Source organism: Mytilus edulis, chromosome 13, assembly GCF_963676685.1.
Source record: "Mytilus edulis chromosome 13, xbMytEdul2.2, whole genome shotgun sequence".
NCBI lineage: Eukaryota > Metazoa > Mollusca > Bivalvia > Mytilida > Mytilidae > Mytilus > Mytilus edulis.
The window spans coordinates 42,436,076-42,456,225 of record NC_092356.1 but is presented as its reverse complement, the minus strand read 5'-3'; the positions used below and the strand labels follow the sequence as shown (position 1 = coordinate 42,456,225).

Here is a 20,150-nt window from a genome sequence, read left to right as displayed (position 1 = left end):
ATTACCTGGTACTCCATAACTTGTATCATAGTCACAGACAGGAATTGGTAGAACTTGTCTTTTGAAGAGTATAAATGTAACATACTGTTCACTTCTGTCTAAGTACATACTCATGTTCAAGTCTAAACGGAAATACTTGTCATCTTCATTGTAATCAATTAGAAAACTGTAAAAAAAAAAAATCCAAAATGAAAATTTTAAGAAAAAACATTTTGTTTCAGCATGTCTTCTTTTGTCATAACTAGTAATTCATACACTATGGATTTGTTTATTTTCATTGGTATTAAAAATTGTAGTTGGAGAAAATTGATATTATGAGGGTCTTCTCATACTGCCAAATCAAAAGTAAAGAAATATTTGTATTACATCTAGTATTGAAATTCTTAGTTTCCCTACCAATGAAATCCATTAAAACTGGTATACCACAAATATTTATGAGTAATCCAACTCAAAGTCTTGGGTTCATAAATCTTTCAAGTATGAGTCAGGGTGGCTTTTTTTAAACTTGGTCATCCTATCAAAAAAATAAATCAAAATTTTACATTAATCTTGAAAATTTCTATGGGAAAATACAAGACTCTTCCATAGTTTTTGGTTCATTAAACTCCCTTTATCTCTCACACACACATAATCATTTCTAGAACAGCCTTACACTACAGCTCGGGTGGATTTTGTTTTGTCCACCGGCCCACAATGGGAGTGGGCACCGGGTGGGCAAAATTTCGACTTTGTTCACTCTGCCCACCCATAGGAGTGGGCATGCAATTTCTTTTGTTTAATCTAAAGACTTGCAAGTACAATCACTTGAAAAAAGCAGATAAGCATTTGTAATCAATATTTCTACAAAGAAAGAGATTATAGCTAGAGTGGGCACGGGTGGGCAGGTGGAAAAAGATAAATCCACTTGGGCTGTTGTGTATAAAGAGGTGCATAACTTACTCAAATATGTAGGCATCTAACAAATCTCTTTTATCTTTCTGTCCTGTAAAATAAAAAAAAACATTTTGTAAATGAAAATAATTATTACATTGGTTGCCAAACATATTGTGAATTTCCAGTCAAAGAACTGATCCAAGACTTCCAATACAACAAACTTTTGAGACAGAGATATGTCTCGCCTTCTTGTTATTTTGATAGTAAAATGCCAATGTTGAAATAAAAATAGCAATATTTTAATATATAGGTTATGCAAAATATTAAGTCAATGAACCATGACTTAAGGTACAAGGCCAAACAATCTCCATGGAAATGAGATGTGCCATTACTTATATATACATATCAAATTTTATTGACCTACAACTAGTGGTTTACCGTAAACTAATCTAACCACATACTGATACAAATGAATTAAGCAAAAAACTCAAAGTCATTAGACATTGTAAGTTACAAATTACTAACCATTTGAAAGCATTCAGCTTTGTTCTTATTTTTAAGTATATATTGTACTAAAAACAACCCCATAATTCTAATTTATCCCAGACTTCTGTAAGAAACTTAAACTTACCCCAGGCATAGGTCAGGAAATCCAAATCAATGACCAGCTTTTCTATTCCAATCTTGAATGACCTTTCACACATATTGAGGTCAAAGTAAGCATGTAATGACTTCCTCAGTAGTGGTATATATAAACAGAAGTCGATGTAAGTACAACGTGATGCTATGTGGCCCTTTGGTGTGGCGAGAGATAATGGATTCAGTGCTGTTAAATTACCTAATCCTCCAACACATTCTGAAATAAAGAAGCTATCATGCTAAACTGTGAGATATGCCTCACTTACCATACCCTTGCTTTACGTATTCAGTAAAAAGGCAGTGAAATGAGGAACGGATTTGAAAACACAGAACAAGGTATAACATAGTTTGCTCCAAATTTCTGAAAGCACTGATTTATAGTTTTTCGGGAAAAAATTGCAACAAAAATTAAATACATTGCCATTATAAGAATAAATAAGTACATGCACTTGGTATTTACAGGAATAAATAAAGTGATGAATTTGAAAATACATCACATTGTAAGCTCAAATGAAGCTATACACAAATTTCAGTATGCTAATTTGGTAGTCCTGAGAAATGTGAACCAAAATATTCTTTGATGGACAGAAAGCTGGGTTAACTACCTAATCCTTTATGTAAGCTAGTCATGCTCAATTGACAGGTAAAAGGTTCTATAATTTCATTACAAATGTAATTTACCATTACTACCTTCTGTTGTGATCAATACATATAAATAAACTCACCATCTCTCCAACCCTCAGGATCGCCTGGCAGTGATTGGTACATTTGACTGCTAATGTCACATTGTGGATCTTGCAGGTATTCAGCTATACCAAGTCTCTCTAAAATCTGCTTAACTATAATGTCTGTCAATTGGTTTTGCAGGGAAAGCCCTTGCCTGGCCAAGAAATCGGAGGCTGAGAAATTGTTTAAACTGATGCTCCAATCACAACCAATTTTTGGAAGATACAGGTCTTCGACAATCATCAAGGTTATGTCACACGCTTCTCCTTCTTCTAAACAGACACTGGCATTCATACTAACTATGAACTTCTTTTCAGCTTGTAGATCAATCACCAGAAAGCTGCAAGAGAATTATTAACCAAAATTATTAAGATCCATGGATTTCGAAATTATTTTTGCAATTCAAAATATAAGTACAAACAAACAAAATTGTAAAACTGTAATTGTTGAAAAATAAATGTAACTTTTATTTATTGTGAAATTGAATTGTCCTGAGTTTAAGCTATTATTAAACTAAAACTAAAGAAACAGAACATTAAAAATAGCAAAACCACAATGGTAAACAAATAAAAATCTAAATTGTTTTGTTATAAATTAGGTCATTAGTACTCTCAATAAAGTTGTTTCATATTTTTCATGTCAAGTCCTTTTATAGCTGAATATACAGTATGAGTTTTTCTCATTAATAAAGGCTATATTTATTTATCAAATTTATTCCTTCATAGTGTATTAATGTACGTTTTTTTATTGAGTTAAGCCTGCCAATTGATATTTTATCGTGTGTTTTTCTATGTTGTGATGTTATGCTATTGTTTCAGAAAAAGGGAGAAGGTTTGGATCCATTAAAACGTTTAATCCCGCTGCAAATGTTTGCACCTGTCCTAAGTCAGGAATCTGATGTACAGTAGTTGTCGTTTGTTTATGTAATTTATACATGTTTCTTGTTTCTCGTTTTTTAAATTTTATATAGATCAGACCGTTGGTTTTCCTGTTTGAATGGTTTTACACTAGTAATTTTGGGACCCTTTATAGCTTGTTGTTTGGTGTGAGCAAAGGCTCCGTGTTGAATGCTGACTTTGACCTATAATGGTTTACTTTTATAAATTGTTATTTGGATGGAGAGTTGTCTCATTGGCACTCACACCACATCTACCTACATCTATATACATTGTCCTAATACTGCTTACATCCATTTCATTTGAACTTTGGTGGATAGTTGTCTCACTGGCAATCATACCTTATTTTTGTAATAAAACATTAGGATTTTAAAATACTATAACATCCATATGTGTCTGTCATTTAATAATTAACAAAAAGATATATGGTGTTTTTATTCATATCAGTAATTTAAAATACTGTTATAAATCTATAATACTCACTCTAAAAACATCATGTTGCCCAACTTAACATTTTTCCGAAGACCTGAAAATGTAAATTGACATGATTAGGCATTCAATAAAATTTATTTCAAACTCTTCTTTCATATTCATAAATGAAGCCAAAGTAACAAGTGGAAGTTCTTCATCAGATAGTACATCATTAATATTACAAAAAAAGACAAAATAAAAATTATAATAAGATACTCAGCACTGCTGTTTGATCCAAATGACTGCAATGTGAACATCACTTTTATGTGGCAAAATCTAGAAACCATTCATCCAAGTTTAATACCATTACAATTTTAAATATTGTAACCTTGGTCAATAAATCTTTCAGCAGATGGTTTACAGAACTTAAAATTTGATGTCAAATTATATATCGCAGTCAACAAGAACACAATTTGGTGTTATTCACAGGAAAATTCTGGTGGGAGAATCATTGTGCCATGGCAAAAAAAAGCCCCTCTGTCTCAAAAAAAAAAATTGAAATTGGATCATAAAGCTGGTATAGTCCAACTCTTTCTTAACTTTCAATTAATTAAACTTACCACTATCAAATGAAAAAAAGGCTTCATCAACTCCATAATGATCTATTCCAGCCTTGATTCTGTACTGACATCCATCTAACAGTATGTAGAAGTGGAAGGACTTCTTTATAAACTAATAAGGCAAAACACTTACCACTATCAAATGAAAAGAAGGCTTCATCCACTCCAAAATGATCTATCCCAGCCTTGATTCTGTACTGACATCCATCTAACAGTATGTAGAAGTGAAAGGACTTCTTTATAAACTAATAAGGCAAAACACTTACCACTGTCAAATGAAAAGAAGGCTTCATCAACTCCAAAATGATCTATCCCAGCCTTGATTCTGTACTGACATCCGTCTAACAGTATGTAGAAGTGGAAGGACTTCTTTATAAACTAATAAGGCAAAACACTTACCACTGTCAAATGAAAAGAAGGCTTCATCCACTCCAAAATGATCTATCCCAGCCTTGATTCTGTACTGACATCCATCTAACAGTATGTAAAAGTGGAAGGACTTCTTTATAAACTAATAAGGCAAAACACTTACCACTGTCAAATGAAAAGAAAGCTTCATCCACTCCAAAATGATCTATTCCAGCCTTGATTCTGTACTGACATCCATCTAACAGTATATAGAAGTGGAAGGACTTCTTTATAAACTAATAAGGCAAAACACTTACCACTATCAAATGAAAAGAAGGCTTCATCCACTCCAAAATGATCTATCCCAGCTTTGATTCTGTACTGACATCCATCTAACAGTATGTAGAAGTGGAAGGACTTCTTTATAAACTAATAAGGCAAAACACTTACCACTGTCAAATGAAAAGAAGGCTTCATCCACTCCAAAATGATCTATCCCAGCTTTGATTCTGTACTGACATCCATCTAACAGTATGTAGAAGTGGAAGGACTTCTTTATAAACTAATAAGGCAAAACACTTACCACTGTCAAATGAAAAGAAGGCTTCATCCACTCCAAAATGATCTATCCCAGCTTTGATTCTGTACTGACATCCATCTAACAGTATGTAGAAGTGGAAGGACTTCTTTATAAACTAATAAGGCAAAACACTTACCACTGTCAAATGAAAAGAAGGCTTCATCCACTCCAAAATGATCTATCCCAGCCTTGATTCTGTACTGACATCCATCTAACAGTATGTAGAAGTGGAAGGACTTCTTTATAAACTAATAAGGCAAAACACTTACCACTGTCAAATGAAAAGAAGGCTTCATCCACTCCAAAATGATCTATCCCAGCTTTGATTCTGTACTGACATCCATCTAACAGTATGTAGAAGTGGAAGGACTTCTTTATAAACTAATAAGGCAAAACACTTACCACTGTCAAATGAAAAGGAGGCTTCATCCACTCCAAAATGATCTATCCCAGCTTTGATTCTGTACTGACATCCATCTAACAGTATGTAGAAGTGGAAGGACTTCTTTATAAACTAATAAGGCAAAACACTTACCACTGTCAAATGAAAAGAAGGCTTCATCCACTCCAAAATGATCTATTCCAGCCTTGATTCTGTACTGACATCCATCTAACAGTATGTAGAAGTGGAAGGACTTCTTTATAAACTAATAAGGCAAAACACTTACCACTGTCAAATGAAAAGAAGGCTTCATCCACTCCAAAATGATCTATCCCAGCTTTGATTCTGTACTGACATCCATCTAACAGTATGTAGAAGTGGAAGGACTTCTTTATAAACTAATAAGGCAAAACACTTACCACTGTCAAATGAAAAGAAGGCTTCATCCACTCCAAAATGATCTATCCCAGCTTTGATTCTGTACTGACATCCATCTAACAGTATGTAGAAGTGGAAGGACTTCTTTATAAACTAATAAGGCAAAACACTTACCACTGTCAAATGAAAAGAAGGCTTCATCAACACCAAAATGATCTATCCCAGCCTTGATTCTGTACTGACATCCATCTAACAGTATGTAGAAGTGGAAGGACTTCTTTATAAACTAATAAGGCAAAACACTTACCACTGTCAAATGAAAAGAAGGCTTCATCCACTCCAAAATGATCTATCCCAGCTTTGATTCTGTACTGACATCCATCTAACAGTATGTAGAAGTGGAAGGACTTCTTTATAAACTAATAAGGCAAAACACTTACCACTGTCAAATGAAAAGAAGGCTTCATCCACTCCAAAATGATCTATCCCAGCTTTGATTCTGTACTGACATCCATCTAACAGTATGTAGAAGTGGAAGGACTTCTTTATAAACTAATAAGGCAAAACACTTACCACTGTCAAATGAAAAGAAGGCTTCATCCACTCCAAAATGATCTATTCCAGCCTTGATTCTGTACTGACATCCATCTAACAGTATGTAGAAGTGGAAGGACTTCTTTATAAACTAATAAGGCAAAACACTTACCACTGTCAAATGAAAAGAAGGCTTCATCCACTCCAAAATGATCTATCCCAGCTTTGATTCTGTACTGACATCCATCTAACAGTATGTAGAAGTGGAAGGACTTCTTTATAAACTAATAAGGCAAAACACTTACCACTGTCAAATGAAAAGAAGGCTTCATCCACTCCAAAATGATCTATCCCAGCTTTGATTCTGTACTGACATCCATCTAACAGTATGTAGAAGTGGAAGGACTTCTTTATAAACTAATAAGGCAAAACACTTACCACTGTCAAATGAAAAGAAGGCTTCATCAACACCAAAATGATCTATCCCAGCCTTGATTCTGTACTGACATCCATCTAACAGTATGTAGAAGTGGAAGGACTTCTTTATAAACTAATAAGGCAAAACACTTACCACTGTCAAATGAAAAGAAGGCTTCATCCACTCCAAAATGATCTATCCCAGCTTTGATTCTGTACTGACATCCATCTAACAGTATGTAGAAGTGGAAGGACTTCTTTATAAACTAATAAGGCAAAACACTTACCACTGTCAAATGAAAAGAAGGCTTCATCCACTCCAAAATGATCTATCCCAGCTTTGATTCTGTACTGACATCCATCTAACAGTATGTAGAAGTGGAAGGACTTCTTTATAAACTAATAAGGCAAAACACTTACCACTGTCAAATGAAAAGAAGGCTTCATCCACTCCAAAATGATCTATTCCAGCCTTGATTCTGTACTGACATCCATCTAACAGGATGTAGAAGTGGAAGGACTTCTTAATATAGTCAATCTGGACGCAGCATTCTACTCCAGTACAATAATCTGGTATGTGACATGTTACAGGGGTGTCTTCAGGTATCTTAGGTAGTGTCAGATTCAAAGGACAATCTGGAATTATAATATTATTGTACAAGTTTGATGTATATCTGTGGTCATTTTCTTCCCTGCTTCTTATTTAGAAGTTATTAGAAACAGGATATCCACATCTTTTTGGAATATTCTCTGCCCCATATACTTTGGGTGGACAATCAAATGTAAAATAAAGCAGTACAAACTCTCTCTCGCCAAAGTTGAAAATATTGGTAGAGTTACAGTAGTCTTGAATAGACAGATTGTTTTAGGTTTTTTTTCAAGTCTGCAAAACTACACAAAAAAGGCTAGAATACGACCATGAGAAAATATAAGAGGTTAAAGCCTAATTTGAAACTTTCCTCTCTGTACTGTTAAAAGTTTGTATTTCAATCTGACACTATTATTCCATCAAAAAAGTTTGTTTTTCGAAATGAGCTCATATTTGAGTCTATTAGTATCATTCTTTTGACTAAAAAGTACTGACCTTTACTCCATCCGTTCGTTGATGGAGCATAAGGGGTACTACTTCTGCTACAGGATGGATCTTCCATGTATTGTTTAACTCCTGTTGCTTCTATGAACAGATCAGACACAAACTCTGGCATAGCATCCAAAACAGTGTCTACTACTTGATTTTTCAAAAAGTCAGATGCTGATATGTCTGAAAAAGGAAATTAGTTATTAATCAAAGCAGTGAAATGAACAGACTGAATCCTAGTTTGATTTTAACATGGAAGTAATTTTGCAATAAAATCACAATAAATAAGTCTTTGATGCACAGAGAGAGAGAGAAAGAGAGAAAATAATGGCAAAAATTTCTGAATTTAGAATACATTCATCATTTATGTTGCACTTATAACTTTTTTCTCTTCTTTTCTTTAGGAGGAGGGTGTTACCTGCAGCAATTACAAAACATCTGATGAATTAAGACATATAAATTCACAAATAAACCATTCAAATACTTACTCGGTAAGGTGAATTTAGTTTCCAGATTACACAAAGGTTTTGGTAGCAGTATATCTGTCAAAAGCTCCACTGTTAAAATGCAATCCGCCTTATTATCTAGACATAAAGATACTCCAGCACTTAACAGAAACATCTTTTCTGTCTTCAGATCATCAATTTTGAACCTACAGTGAATACAGATAAAAATATGAAAAGAAACAGACACAAGGAAATACAGTAAAATCAAACAGTTACTAAAATATATAGAATGTTCTATAAAATATCATGATGTATTAATTTACAGATTTTCTGCAATGAGTATGTTGGCAAGTGCAAAATATTCATGACTTATGATTGAACGTCTACCTGTGTTTTTGCGATGAAGAACAGTAATAAAATTACTTTTCTTTTTCTTTTTTTTTGTCAAGTGTGGTGATATGGTGTCATGAACATAATACATGCGTAGTTGTTCCCCCTCATTGCATTACTAAAATATAAGCAAACAGTATTGATAGGATGTTAGGGATAAAAATGGAGAAGGTGTCTTACAGATCAGAAAATCTCACTTTCATTACTGTTAAGCTGCTGACCAAATATGAAGTCCTTCTGTTCAGAAGTTTCTAAGTGAAGTTTGACAAAATATTTGTTCAACAAACAACCAGCCAGATGGAAGGACAAACAGAAAGCCAAATGGAAGAACAAACAGACAGCTAGATGGAAGGACAAACAGACAGCCAGATGGAAGGACAAATAGACAAACAGATGGAAGGACACACAGCCAGCCAGATAGATGGAAGGACAAACAGCCAGCCAGATGGAAGGACAAACAGACAAACAGATGGGTATACATTTACAATTAATTCTCCATAGGCCGTAATGGTAACGTTTTCCTCCGTTGCTCAGTCCATATCGTTTACTTGAACATGTATGATGGCTCATATCGAAGCTGATACATTTATACATGTCTGGTTAAATTTTCGGGGTGGCAAGTGAGATTACTTTTTTCGCAAATTGCTGGACCCCGGAAGATGGTGAAAAATGTCACTCTCCTCATGAAATAATCCCAAAATTCTGATCATAAAATTCAATAAAAAAAATTGTCCTTTCTAATAATTTATTTCAGGTCAAATCTACATCTTTCTTTTCTCATCACATCAGCTCTATAAAACAGTTCTTATTGTTCATTTATGTCCATTTTTAAAATCACAGCATCCACAATTGTATGGCGGACTAATATTTTTTTTTAATTACGTCATCTGAGTTCCTCATCTCAAGGTCTATTAGGGATCCTGACCCAGATGGAAGAACAAACAGACAGCCAAATAGAAGGACAAACGGACAGCCAGATAGATGGAAGGACAAACAGACAAACAGACAGCAAGATGGAAGGACAAACAGACAGCCAGATGGAAGGACAATCAGACAGACAGATGGAAGGACAAAGACAGCCAGATGGAAGGACAATCAGACAGCTACATGGATGGAACAACAGACAGCCAGATAGAAGAACAAACAGACAGCCAGATGGAAGGACAAACAGACAAACAAACAGCTAGATGGAAGGACAAACAGACAAACAAACAGCTAGATGGAAGGACAAACAGACAGCCAGATGGAAGGACAAACAGACAAACAAACAGCTAGATGGAAGGACAAACAGACAGCCAGATGGAAGGACAAACAGACAAACAAACAGCTAGATGGAAGGACAAACAGACAGCAAGATGGAAGGACAAACAGACAAACAAACAGCTAGATGGAAGGACAAACAGACAGCCAGATGGAAGGACAAACAGACAAACAAACAGCTAGATGGAAGGACAAACAGACAGCCAGATGGAAGGACAAACAGACAGCTAAATGGAAGGACAAACAGACAAACAAACAGATAGATGGAAGAACAAACAGACAGCCAGATGGAAGGACAAACAGACAGCTAGATGGAAGGACAAACAGACAAACAAACAGCTAGATGGAAGGACAAACAGACAGTCAGATGGAAGGACAAACAGACAAACAAACAGCTAGAGCTAGATGGAAGGACAAACAGACAGCCAGATGGAAGGACAAACAGACAGCCAGATGGAAGGACAAACAGACAGCCAGATGGAAGGACAAATAGACAGCCAGATGGAAGAACAAACAGACAGCCAGATAGATGGAAGGACAAACAGACAGCCAGATGGAAGGACAATCAGACAAACAAACAGCTAGATGGAAGGACAAACAGACAGCCAGATGGAAGGACAAACAGACAGCTAGATGGAAGGACAAACAGACAGCCAAATGGAAGAACAAACAGACAGCCAGATCGAAGAAAAACAGACAGCCAGATGGAAGGACAAACAGACAAACAGACAGCCAGATGAAGGGAAAAACAGACAGATAATGTGATTGCAAAATAGCCTATATGATTTTAAAATACATAGTGTGAATTCATACAAATAAAATAAACTCACGTCAAGCGAATAACATCTGACAGACTTATAATTTCCTCTGTTCCAAAATCATAATCCAATAATTTCTTGTTGTATGGTAAATTTTCTATTCCTGCTAAAAACTCATAGTTACAAGCATCCAAACTGATGTAAAAATTAACAGAGAGATCTAAGTCAGCTATATATAAACAGCATGTTACACCAGTACATGTGTCCATTAGGCTACAAGTCAGTGGTTTATTGGAAGGTATTGCTGGTAACTCAAATGGCAAGGTCAAATTGCACTCTGAAAATAAAAATGTAACATGCTTGATGATTGATAAGTTGATGCAAAATGGCTATTTCATGTTCAAGTGCTTTTCAATTTTATACAATATAAACTCATTGGTTATTTTACGATTTAGGCCCAGAAAATTTGAGATTATGTAACAGTAATTTATGACGTCAAACTTTACACTAAAAGCTAAAAAAAAATCTGCTCATTTTTTAATATTTTTAATAATTGTTTAAATAATTGTTTTGAACTTGATGCACATTCTATAAGATACAGTCATTTAAAAAAGGATTTTGACAATAATTTCTTTGAACCAATCCATAGAGGATCATAAAGCATCCTTAATAACATATGTCATTACTGCCCTACACACCAATTATGTACAAGAGAAGTAAGTAAAGTAGTAATAACATATATGATGTTCCTAATTCAAACTTCAGTTGGTTTGAATCAAACGATATTCAAAATATACATACTGTTTGTCCATCCATTGACGGATCCAGCAAATGGTGCTGCTGTCCTGCTACAAGATGGAATCTTCAGATATGGTGTCATTCCCAGAGCTTCCAGCATTTTGTCACGAAGTAGTCCCTCTACAGCTCCACTTATATCATACTGAGCTTTAAAATCACTTAATGAGAAATCTAAAAAAATTGAAAGCAGTTTTAACATTTCCTTTCATTTAATTACAACAGGAGTACAGGCTTATCAAAATTGGTATCAAAAAGATGAGGTGTAAATATCAATGAGACATCAACCCCTCCACACAAATACTGTGGATTCATTTATTTTCGTGGGTATCAATTTTCGTGGATTGCTAGAAACTTACATATTCGTGGATATTTGACTTCGTTGTTTTGCCAATCTCTGTAACAAATATATTGAAATTATATTATTCGTTGAACAATATAATTTGTTGTTCACCTATGCCCACGAAACCCACGAAAATTGATATCCAACGAATAATAATGAATCCACAGTAGTGGTTTTCAAAAACAGACATCAAGCTTCTACACAATATGTCAATCCAGGGGTAGAAATAAGCAATCATATCTGACTGGCCAGAATGACAAGTTAGCTTTACAATTAACTGTTCTTTATGTTATCTTTTTTGATTTGCCAAAAATTTCCTATTAAATTGTACTACAACAAGTCATTGAAGACTGAACAACCACCTCAAGTTCTTAGTTGCTCATTTCATGCTCTGATTTTATCAAATTTAGAACTTCTATGTATATGGCTGCTTCAACCCATTTTTTCTAAGGAGAAGGGAGGTAAATCTTATGAATGAATGACATCAACTTATATCTCACCAAGGTTTGGTATTGTCCAATCACATCCAAGTTTAGGAAGTTTGGTGTTTTCAAATACTGGAATAGACACCAGACATGCTCCAGTCTCCTCAAAACAAACACTTAAGTTCATGTTTAACATATATTTCTTCTCAGCCTGCAAGTCATATATGACGTACCTGCAAAATATAAAGTTTAAAATTAAACTTTTATATTGACAAATTAACAACCGCAGATTAATGCTTATTCTCAGAATAGCATTTGAATGCAAAGGCTCAGCTAGGCCATATGAAAATTTCCAACAAATCTTTAGTTTGCATGAGTTATTTCTTAAATATTTCTATAAATCAAATACAGGAATCTTTAGCCTAGGAGAAGCTAAAACAGGATAAAGAAAAGTCAATTATCTAAATATGTTTGCCCAATACACAAAAACATTGTATATATTATATATGTAAATGAAAACTTAAAACAAGCAGTAACATTAACAGAGTTATTGACAGGCAAGGATTGTATGGCGATAAGTTGATTTGTTGCAAAGCAAAATTCTGCACCTGTTCAGCTACCAATTTGCTGACGGAAGTTCAAACTTATCACCTTTTGTCCTAATCGACCCATTTTTAAAAACCCATCTATTGCATTTATTGTTAATTTGTTTTCTTTCTTATGAAAGTGGTGTTATGAAGCAAGTCCGATCACAGATACCACTTATCATGATAATAACGCTTGTCATTTCATGTCTCTTGCCTCACATTATACTCCTGTTTTGAAGCCTAATAATTTGACTTTCATGGGTCATGCTTACCAAAACTCGTCCAATCTTAGTAGCGTAGATAAGACCCCCCCCATGAATTATTTGCTACTGTATGATAAGCAAACAGTAATCAACCAGAACTTATTCAGTATAAAATTTTTAGGAACAGAGTAAAAACGTGTAAAACCTTTACAAGTAAGAGAGTGTGTAACATAAAGTCTACTTACTCCATTTTGAGGACTTGTAATATTGACATAGTCTTTTTCTCACCTGAAAATATAAGTAAAATTTCAATAATAACTTATTCAAAGCCTCTACAACCCTATCTTGTGGCATCAAAACCTTGGAAAACATGGTTAGAGAAAATCTGAACCCAGACTATAACCTGTAGTGTGAATCACATGTTATATCAGTGATGTATCTTCAATTAAAGTGAAAAATTAGTTTTTTCTAAATTACCATAATTTGTGTATTTTAATGGCATTCATTTCTTATATCTAAAATCAGTTTTAATATAATTTCCATTGATCAATTTTCAAATACCACTGATGATCACATTCATATTTCCCAAATAAAGACTACAAGACTTCAAAGTTACTCAAATGCCAATTCTTTAAGGTGGTACCTAACACAACAGGGAGATAACTGTGTAAAATCTTCTAAACGTTTTAATTACATTGTATTTCAAGGGAATATTAAGCTTCTCAATGATCAAAATAAGTGTTTATCAAACTGCTATATAACCAGTGTATTTTTTCTGATAAAACGGTTGGTTCAAATTTTTTGAGTTTTTTATATTTTTGTCCAAGGGTCAAAGTAAATACCTTGTCAAAATTTTATGAAAATTAAAAGAGTCAAATTACTTTTAGTGAAAGTGTTGGATACCACCTTAAAATAATAAATAGATAAGAATCATTGATTCAACAGTAAAATAATGAATCCAAAATACAACTACTGTGTATTCAAAAAGTATTGTATTCAATTAATGTGATTCACAGTACTCAAGATAAACATACGAGGTTTACTCTTTTGATCTACCAAGACCTTAAATTAGTTTTAGATCATTCTGTCTTACTGTTTTTATATTGGCCATCATAATATTTTATTTATTGATCAAATGACCTACAATTTCTATTTATTAGCACCCTTCCAACAGATGGATACTATTGTGTATCATAATATTTTACAAACATACCCCATTCATAATCTATAAGGGTGAAATTAAAGGCTCGTCTCTCAATACCAATACTCAGCTTCCAGTTACAAGCATCCAACAAGGCGTAAATACGGAACGATTTACCAATCTTTCCTACATCCACACAACAATCAATACCCGTACAATAATCTGGTACATAACAACTGACTGTTCCTCGGATCTTTGGTAAAGTCATATCAGAGGATTTTGGGCAGGCTGTAAATAAAAGAATATCATGTTGTTAGGTTGCTGTCTAAGACATTACTGTTTCCATATTCTGTTGTGTACATATCCCCTAAATCAGCTCTAATGATTAGAAATGTACATTTATTTAACTAAAGTTTAGATAACTGAAGAATTCTTTCACAAATTATCTAAGGATACCATTTTTTCCAAGCTTCACTGTCTAGGAAAAATGGTGTTTTTCAATAATGCCATTGTTTTTTCATGAAGACTACTAATTTCAGAAACACATTACTATTGTTTTCTGCACTGTCTGTTAAGCTGTGATCACTTTCTAAACTTATTATTTTGAAAATCATTTTTATCTATACAGGAAACTTGAAGGTAAGCATACTGACAATAAGTTAAGTTGTAAGTTTTTTTTAAGAATTGTACCCTTGACTGGAAAAATGTACTGTGGATTCATTTATTTTAGTGGGTACTAATTTTTGTGGTTTGAGGAAACTTGCATATTCGTGGATATTTAATTTCATGGTTTTGACAAAATCTGCATACATTCCTTAATAAAATTTGTAATTCATTGAACATTTTAAAGTCATGGTTCCCCTATACCCACGAAATCCACAAAAATTGGTATCCAACAAATATTAAAAAATCCACGGTATTTATTCTGTTTAAACCATAATTTTCTCATTGTACCTCCAGCATTCCAACCATCCACAGTATTGGCGTAAACTCCCTCAAACCTGTCACAAGAAGGGTTGTTCAAGAACTGGGTCAGTCCAAAATCATCAAATAATTTATTGGCCAGAGCTGTGGACAAAGACTGTCCTGCTTCTAATCCTTTGTCTCTGACCCAATCAACCAGAGAATCTAAAATAAAAAAAACAATTTTAAAAAAAATATATATATTTCAATATATGCATGCAGAAATACTTCTCTATTGTAAAAATATTCCTACCAATTGCCAGTCTTAGCAGTCTTAAACTAGCAGTGAGGTATTTTTTTTTGTTCTGTGTTTAAGGCTTCATTGTGATTCATACCTGCCAAGTTTTCAAAATGACCATGGGGGTTTTGCGTGCAAGATGGCTGCCATACTCCTAAAAAAAACTTCAAGGGTGCCTTCAAATACAGTGTAATGTTTTTTGGCTTCTTCATACAAATCCCCCACAAATAGTGACAGGTATGGTGATTTAAACATGATGAACAGCAATAACAGTGCTGCTCATTTGTTTTTTTATTTTTTTGCTGTGATTTAAACATGATGAACAGCAATAACAGTGCTGCTCATTTGTTTTTTTGTTGTTTTTTTGCTGTGATTTAAACATGATGAACAGCAATAACAGTGCTTTCTTTTCTAGTAAACTTTCATGAAGAAAAATATGAAACATATTAGAACTTGCTACATAGCTTTTGTCCAGTTTCTTAATTCCTACAAATAAATTTTATATTTTCCTGATAGTTTGCATATTTTTAGGGGAAAATAAATCTAATAATAGACATACTTGTATCGCCATTCCATCCACCCATGTCCAGATCACAAAGTGGTTGTGGAAATTTCTCTTGTACCAAGATGTCAAAACTGAATTGACAGTCAACATTCACATCCAAACAAATAGACATGGACATATCCACAATTAACTTCTTCTCAAACAATAACTGGTCAATTGTAAATCTATAAAACAGGATAGTATTTATATATATTTTTAAATGTCGGATATTCTCTCATTTTTCTTAAGTTACCATTTTTAAAGTCTAACTGTTTTTCTTTTTTTTTCATCGTTCTATTTTGTTTTATTGCATTTTATATCAAAATTTAGTGAATTATATATCTAAAAACTTCAAACAGGTCACCCTGGTCACATTTTTTTATTGTCGCATAAATTTTTTAAGCAGGCATTTCTTAAATCATCCTTTCTAGTATCAGTTGTTACTAGAAATGGCATTGTCAGTTTATTTTTGATTTATAAGAATGAATGTCCCTCTGGTATCTTTCGCCCCTCTTTTGTTGAGTTAATGACTTTACAAGTTAAAGACGATAGACAATGACAAATGTTGCCGAGTGTTTTTAAAGCTGACAGGCCCAGGTGATCTAAAAATAATAACTTACTTTATTTTGATCACAGACTGCAGAGGTATAACAATTTCTTTGCCTGTAAATAAAAAACAAGAGTGCAAACAATAAAAAAACTAGTCTGCTTTTTCGTAGAATTTTATGTTAAAAGTTGGTCAGACCACGGTCTGATTTAAGGTATCACATATGAAAGATCTGAGTAGTTCAACTTATGTATTACTAGCCTGTCAACACCCAAGTCAGAATTTGAACCCTGTTTAAGGTTAAATTAAAGGTGCCTTTTGACTTCTTACCCTATTGACAAGAATAAACAGTTTATGAATAAAAGTGATAACGTTTTTTAAATCATAAAAAAGGAGCTATAAACTATAATAGTCATTCACTGAAGTTACTTACCCCATAAATCACCGAAATCTAAGATTTTATATTCAAAGGAAAGTTTCTCGACTCCACCACGGATGATGTAACTACAGGTATCAACATACAGGTAAGCATGTAATGAGATATCCAGGTAGTCATAATAGAAACAACACTCTAGTCCAGTACAATTGTCCGCAATAAAACAGTTCATAGGTACCGTTATGTTAGGAGGATTGACGACATCCAAGGGACAGTCTAAAATAAAAACATATTCTATAATTTTCATCTGAAAAAAATCTTTTTGATTTTGCTCTGAATTTTCTTGAAGAAACACATAGAAATTTTTCTCATTATCTGTATAAATTGTCTTTGTAAGTATCAATAACAAAATTAGCTTAACAAAACAAATTGAATTTAAAGTCTAAAATTCTGAATTTGACATGCTTAATTAGTTGGTAGCTAAATATCTATGGCTTATTATAATTTTTACAACGTTTAATCAAAAGGAAGTATCTGTATATTAATCCAATAAATTTTACAAAATTCAATCATTTAAAAAAAATCCAATCATAAAAAGTTAAGATTGACCAATGAACCATGAAAATGAGGTCATAGTCTACCTTTTTAAATGTAGAATGTACTTACTGTTTTTCCATCCATATACTGAAGGTTGATAATCATTATCATTACGGGAACATCCTGGATCGTTCAACAACTCATCCAGGCCTAGCTGTTGTAGCAATAGTTGGGCGACATTCTTAGTTAGAGATCCAGTGAAGTCTGACAGGTTAAGTCCTAACTGAGCTCCCCAGTCAATAGCTGAGAAATCTGCAGAAAAGTATATCAGTTTTACTCAATTTTTTTATAATTAATATTGTTTTTTTTGGGTTTTTTTTCTTCAGAAAATGAAAGTAAATTAGTACCATATAGCAGGTTATTTTCGCGTTGTAAAATTTCCCGATTTTCATTAAATAAGGTATACGAAATATTTTGGGGGTTGTTATTCTGGCAGATTCAAATTTTTTATCAATACCTTTGCAATTGCCGTTTTAAATTGGAAGAATTTATTTTTGCGATTTTGTTCTATCTGTGAAAATAAGCAAAAGTTTGCAACCCACAAATATAACCCCCTATCAGTATTCTGAGCAAAGTAGAAGTAATTCATTAGTCTTACTGTCAAATTTCCATTGAGAATACCCAAAAGACAATATGTCATCCCCAATTTCATTCAGTGGAGTTGTAAAAACAATGGTTCAAAATTCTTTAACCAGGAATCTTGTATATATTTGATTCTGTAATGATAGCTTTGTGAAGGGGGAGGATCCTTTTTTTAAAACATTCTTGATCGAGTCACTGGAACTTTGAGAATAGCCAGTAAAATCATCTGGAATTCAGGATTTAATTATATATCATGATGTGGGAAAAGACACATTATTTCACAGGAATTCAAGATTTAGATTTTTTTCCCTGGAATCAGCACTAGACCTTCTCTCACCCCCAACCACCCCCAGCCAATTAGAATATATCTTACTTAACAAACTCATTGTAGCTGTCATGTCACAGAGTATTTGAGGGATTTCACTTCCTTTCAACATTACAAAGGTTAAGCATTGGTCTTCATTGTCTTCATCAAAACATACACTGGCTGTTAAATCAACAATAAATTTCTTCTCATTGGGTGGTTTCTTCATTACAAATCTGTAAAATAGTCATTAAATTCATGATTTACTTTTAGGTGGTAAATTGCATTTGCTTTTAAAGTTTTAAAATAATGAACAGTTAAAACAAGCAAATAAAAAATTAGACAGGATATTTGAACATTGCCTTCACATCTTATCAAGCTAATTATGTGATAAACGTACAGACCAACAATGTGTCATAAGTCTTCCTATATTTGAGAGGGCCATATAATAATGGTAAAGATTTGTGTTACATTGTATATAGATGTCATGGAATACATATTTTTCCTGAAATATGGAATAAAAAATAATTTCTTTTGTTATGGTAACTATGAGGTTCACTTAAATTGTCACTCCAATTGTTAGACTCAGTGAAAGATCAGTTTTTAATAAGTCAACAAAACCTCATATATCATGTATATATGTAACACTCCCAAAAGTGTCCTTCCCCCCAAACATGTCCGATTCCCCCAAACGTGTCTATTCTCCCCAAACATGTCCTAAATATTCAATATTGTCCAAACGTGTCCGATTTCATAACCCCCAAACGTGTCCAATAATTATTATTTGACCAAACGTGTCAACTTTAAACGCCATAACGTCTCACGTCTTTTCAACCTAAAACATGTATGTCCAAAATTACATCAATAACTTTCATGGCATTTCTGTGATGGGGGACATAGTTGATGAAGTGGTCATTTATTAGCATTAGTTTGTTCAATGCCGGTTGTTACTGATTACCATAACTGTAACATATGAATTAACTTTTGACTGAAATTGCTTGTTGTCCAGTTGCAAGTATTTCATGTTCATTTAGAACAAACATACATATAATTCTAGAACAGATCAATTAATCTTTTACTATGTAAATTATGTGTTACCAATAAACTTTTATTTTAATTAGAATATTGCACCGCGGGCCTTCAGCAAAATTGACTTCACTTTTTTCAACACTTCTGATATTTTAAAAGCTCTCCAAATCATTAACTGTGTAATTATCAGGTTTTAATCCCAACTAGTATTTATCCAGAGTAACCGTAAAAATTTAGGCACAATCCCAAATTCCAGGTATGCCTGATAATATGACCTATCTTCAGTATTTACTGATGTTGTTCAAATAATGCATGAAATATTTGGCACTGGATGTTATGTCTCTTGTTCATGTGTCTTTAGTGATGCTGGAAACCTAAAATTTAGGATATTTTCATGTAAAAAATTGAAGAGCGAGTAAAAAGACTGTTTTTTTAATGACTTATGTAAGAAACTATTTTAATCTTCCTATACGTGTAATAGAGGCCGTTTTAAATGAAAGTAGTGGAAATTTAAAACTAGCCGAAGGGACGCTACCACTTTACCAAGGTTATTCTGCTGGATTAAAAAATATATTTCTATTTTTTTAATAAAATAGTAAAATGAGTATACGTTAATAAAAAACAATACCTAAATAACCAACGTATTTATAATATGACCAAGAATTATGATTCCAGTAAAAGAAAAAAATAAGCTAGATATGGACACGTTTTGGGGAATTGGACACGTTTGGGCGTTTATA

The 20,150-nt window shown here is 33.4% G+C and overlaps 1 protein-coding gene across 1 annotated transcript in view; it reads right to left on the bottom strand.

Annotated features, from left to right (window-relative positions):
- The window catches only part of LOC139500338 (uncharacterized), a 106,279-nt gene that overhangs the window by 54,222 nt on the left and 31,907 nt on the right, over positions 1–20,150 (bottom strand). The window contains exons 33-51 of the mRNA XM_071289079.1: positions 18,451–18,617; positions 17,565–17,747; positions 16,956–17,174; positions 16,596–16,638; positions 15,991–16,160; positions 15,185–15,358; positions 14,303–14,518; positions 13,335–13,377; positions 12,375–12,532; positions 11,538–11,705; positions 10,809–11,073; positions 8,371–8,534; positions 7,889–8,065; positions 7,225–7,440; positions 3,618–3,660; positions 2,238–2,578; positions 1,505–1,729; positions 940–982; positions 6–166 (exon numbers count right to left, since the gene is read on the bottom strand). Coding sequence (XP_071145180.1) covers positions 6–166; positions 940–982; positions 1,505–1,729; positions 2,238–2,578; positions 3,618–3,660; positions 7,225–7,440; positions 7,889–8,065; positions 8,371–8,534; positions 10,809–11,073; positions 11,538–11,705; positions 12,375–12,532; positions 13,335–13,377; positions 14,303–14,518; positions 15,185–15,358; positions 15,991–16,160; positions 16,596–16,638; positions 16,956–17,174; positions 17,565–17,747; positions 18,451–18,617 — 3,176 coding nt within the window. The remainder of the gene's footprint in view (positions 1–5; positions 167–939; positions 983–1,504; positions 1,730–2,237; positions 2,579–3,617; positions 3,661–7,224; positions 7,441–7,888; positions 8,066–8,370; positions 8,535–10,808; positions 11,074–11,537; positions 11,706–12,374; positions 12,533–13,334; positions 13,378–14,302; positions 14,519–15,184; positions 15,359–15,990; positions 16,161–16,595; positions 16,639–16,955; positions 17,175–17,564; positions 17,748–18,450; positions 18,618–20,150) is intronic.